This window comes from Brassica oleracea, chromosome C4 (genome assembly GCF_000695525.1).
Source record: "Brassica oleracea var. oleracea cultivar TO1000 chromosome C4, BOL, whole genome shotgun sequence".
In the NCBI taxonomy this organism is placed as follows: Eukaryota; Viridiplantae; Streptophyta; class Magnoliopsida; order Brassicales; family Brassicaceae; genus Brassica; species Brassica oleracea.
Genome location: NC_027751.1, coordinates 44,017,794 through 44,021,089, shown reverse-complemented (window position 1 = coordinate 44,021,089; position 3,296 = coordinate 44,017,794). Strand labels below are relative to the sequence as shown.

The 3,296-nt window shown below is 35.3% G+C and overlaps 1 protein-coding gene across 1 annotated transcript; it reads left to right on the top strand.

Annotated features, from left to right (window-relative positions):
- Nucleotides 1–154: 154 nt before the first annotated feature.
- LOC106336667 (60S ribosomal protein L10a-2) lies at nucleotides 155–1,626 on the top strand. Its single transcript, XM_013775571.1, has 6 exons — nucleotides 155–224; nucleotides 300–338; nucleotides 524–743; nucleotides 842–1,007; nucleotides 1,096–1,301; nucleotides 1,386–1,626. The coding sequence occupies exons 2-6, from the start codon at nucleotides 334–336 to the stop codon at nucleotides 1,437–1,439; spliced, it is 651 nt and encodes a 216-aa protein (XP_013631025.1). The 5' UTR covers nucleotides 155–224; nucleotides 300–333; the 3' UTR covers nucleotides 1,440–1,626.
- Nucleotides 1,627–3,296: the final 1,670 nt, after the last annotated feature.

The window sequence follows — 3,296 nt, the reverse complement described above, 5'->3', positions numbered from 1 at the left end:
CCAAGGCCATCATCGTGTTCCTCTCGTCAAGACGAAGCCGTAGACACAAGGAACAACAAAAACTAAAGATGGGCTTTATTTTATACTGTTCATTGGGCCTACCAATATAACAAAGGCCCAAGTTGACGATATCAATCTAGCTAGGGTTTACTCTCTTCTTTTCATATAAATTCTTGAAGCCGCCTCAAACGCAGAGCAAGGGTTTCCTCTGCTTCACCTCTCAGGTTCGTCACTTTCGTTTCGTCTTCTTCGTTGATTTCGTGAACATTTCTATAACCTTTTCGATTACTTGTTTGCAGGTTCAGAGATTCGTTCAACTGCGAGAAACTCAAGATGAGGTAAAAGCCTGAAACATCTCACAATTTTTCATATTAGATAGATCTTTGTCTTGTCTTTGCTTAGATTCTGTCTTGTCTGAATACTATGATTGATTGCGTAGTGTGTAATGTTACTTTTCAGATTGTTTAATGAATCAAGAAAGTTGATTGTTGTTCTAATTTGAGTTTAAAATGGGATTGTGTAGTAAGCTTCAGAGTGAGGCTCTTAGGGAAGCCATCACAACCATCAAGGGCAAATCTGAGGACAAGAAGCGTAACTTTGTGGAGACGGTTGAGCTTCAGATTGGTCTGAAGAACTACGACCCGCAAAAGGACAAGCGTTTCAGTGGATCTGTCAAGCTCCCGCACATTCCTCGCCCTAAGATGAAGGTCTGTATGCTTGGAGATGCTCAGCACGTTGAGGAGGTGAGTCAATTAATAATATCACTGATTCAGTTGTGCTGGTGAAATGTTTGTGTTTGTTGGTATTAATGCAAAGTCTTTGGTTTTGGTGATGAGAGTAGGCTGAGAAGATGGGGCTAGACTCTATGGATGTTGAGGCTTTGAAGAAGCTCAACAAGAACAAGAAGCTTGTTAAGAAGCTTGCGAAGAAGTACCATGCTTTCTTGGCTTCTGAGTCAGTCATCAAGCAGATTCCCCGTCTTCTTGGTCCTGGTCTAAACAAAGCTGGTGAGTTTCTTTGATAACTTCACGTAGTTGGGTGTTTTTGAATCATTCTTGTTCTGAACTTTTCTTAAAATGGTGCCTGATGTTACAGGAAAGTTCCCAACTCTAGTGAGTCACCAAGAGTCCTTGGAAGGGAAGGTGAACGAGACCAAAGCGACTGTGAAGTTCCAGTTGAAGAAGGTTCTGTGTATGGGTGTTGCTGTTGGTAACCTTTCCATGGAAGAGAAGCAGCTCTTTCAGAATGTTCAGATGAGCATCAACTTCCTTGTCTCGCTCTTGAAGAAGAATTGGCAAAACGTAATGTTCCTGTCTAATTCCACTGAAACAATCTTTAATCAAGCTCGCTCTCTAATCTTGTTTTGAAATGGTAATCTTTTGCAGGTGAGGTGTTTGTACTTGAAGAGCACCATGGGACCACCACAAAGGATCTTTTGAGTTCTCTACTATTTCATCTTCGAACTTTTGCGTTGTGGTTTTTGTTTGTTTCAGAGATCTTGAGTTATGGTTTTGTTTGGTATTAGCAGAACTGAAGTGTTAGTTTGCTTTTTGTCAAGACATTATAATATGCATTGTTGGATTCTACCATATCGACTCTCCAGTTCAATTTTATCTTTATCAATTATCGCCGTGAAATGCTTACTAGTCAGAAAACATCATTTGAGATTTCCCAATCTTTTAACGTGTATATAAGATGGTGCATGATCCTTGGTTGCATTAGGATGTCTCGTGGAGATAATAAAGAGGCAAGAGTTTCATTGTGTGGCTACTATTTCTCATTTGATGTAATTGATTAGGCTTTAGGCAAGTTGTTTCCGCAATTGGAATTTACAGAAGATGACTTCGTGAGAGGTAAATCTGAGTTTGTCTGAATAGAGATGCAGAAGCAAATCAAAAGGAAGTAGGAACAATTTTAATTGTGTTTGCGTCAAAATGTGAGCACAATAATTTGGCTAGATGATGGGATCGACAATACGTCGGCATTATTAGGAGAACAGATGATGTGCCATATAGTGCTGAGTTTTGTCGATTTATGTCGACATAAATCATAAATTCACAATAGTATAAAGAGACACAAATAAATTATTTAAGAAGTTCAAAACTATCCCCAAGGGTTTAAGCGTTGTACACGGCCTATGGCATGAGTCAAAGGACACACGAGTTCGCAACATTGTAGTGCCAACTTCCCCACTTTGACCTTTGATCTCACTCGACACTCATCTCCACCAACAATAGACCAGTACGCATTCATCATAATTATACTTCTTATTGTTTTCACAGTATATAAATTCCCCAATGTTTTTTTTCTTCATTAATACAGTAAAGGCTATAGCAATAGTGAAGACCCCATGTGTGTTTTTAATTGTCTAGCCAAATATTCTATCAAGATCCCCATCTTTTTTTTCTTTTTTTTTTTGTTAATCAAGAACATATAAGTTTTAGTGTCATTAGATATAAGTTACCACAGAAAGACGACTCACACTTTGTAATTCGTCACAAGTATAATAATCAAATTATTTTTTGCAAATCATTTAAAACTAAAAATTCCAAACTCATTCTTCCTGTTTAATTAGATAAATCATTTTATGATAAAAGTACATCAAATATATAAACTCTATCATTTTATGATAAAAGTACATCAAATAATTAGATAAATCAATTTTTAATTATTTAAACATTAAAAATATAAAGAATTATATAATTTGAACAAAAAATGACACTTAATTCAATTAAACAAATAATCAGTTTCCAAATTATCAGATTTAACATGAAATATATCCTTCAAAACATATATATATATATATACTGGATTACGTTTCCATGACAAGAGATTCACTTTGTCACCTTTTTTTGGTAAAAAAAAACACATGAATTTGAAATAATTGAAAAATGAAAAAGTTAGTAGGTTCAAAAAAGAGTCAATTAGCTAGAAATCTATTAAAAAGTTGGAAATTTGCAAACTACCTAAAACAGTAAATGTGTAAGAGCTACAGTAACTAAATAGCACATAAAATTACCTTTGAAGCCCTTTGGTAAATTGCACATTTTTTAAAAATTATTAGCTTATTTGATTTCTAAAAATTAAACAAAAATCTCATTTTCTCTCTCATTGTCGGTGTCTTCTTCTCCATCTTCTTCCTCTCCTCCCGTCTGCTTTTTTTCTTTTTTTTTTGATGAATCTAAAAAATCCAAAAAATATATTCCAATATAATGGTCTATATAATCATTTGATCACACCCACCCATTCATCACCAGTCTTGTATAAGATCATGAGTTATATCTTGTGGAGTTCGT

Bases quoted from the DNA above. Each gene is read 5' to 3' on its own strand.
- LOC106336667 (XM_013775571.1), top strand. The intron at 744-841 runs GTGAGTCAATTA...TGATGAGAGTAG, and splicing joins ATGCTCAGCACGTTGAGGAG to GCTGAGAAGATGGGGCTAGA. The intron at 1,302-1,385 runs GTAATGTTCCTG...AATCTTTTGCAG, and splicing joins TGAAGAAGAATTGGCAAAAC to GTGAGGTGTTTGTACTTGAA.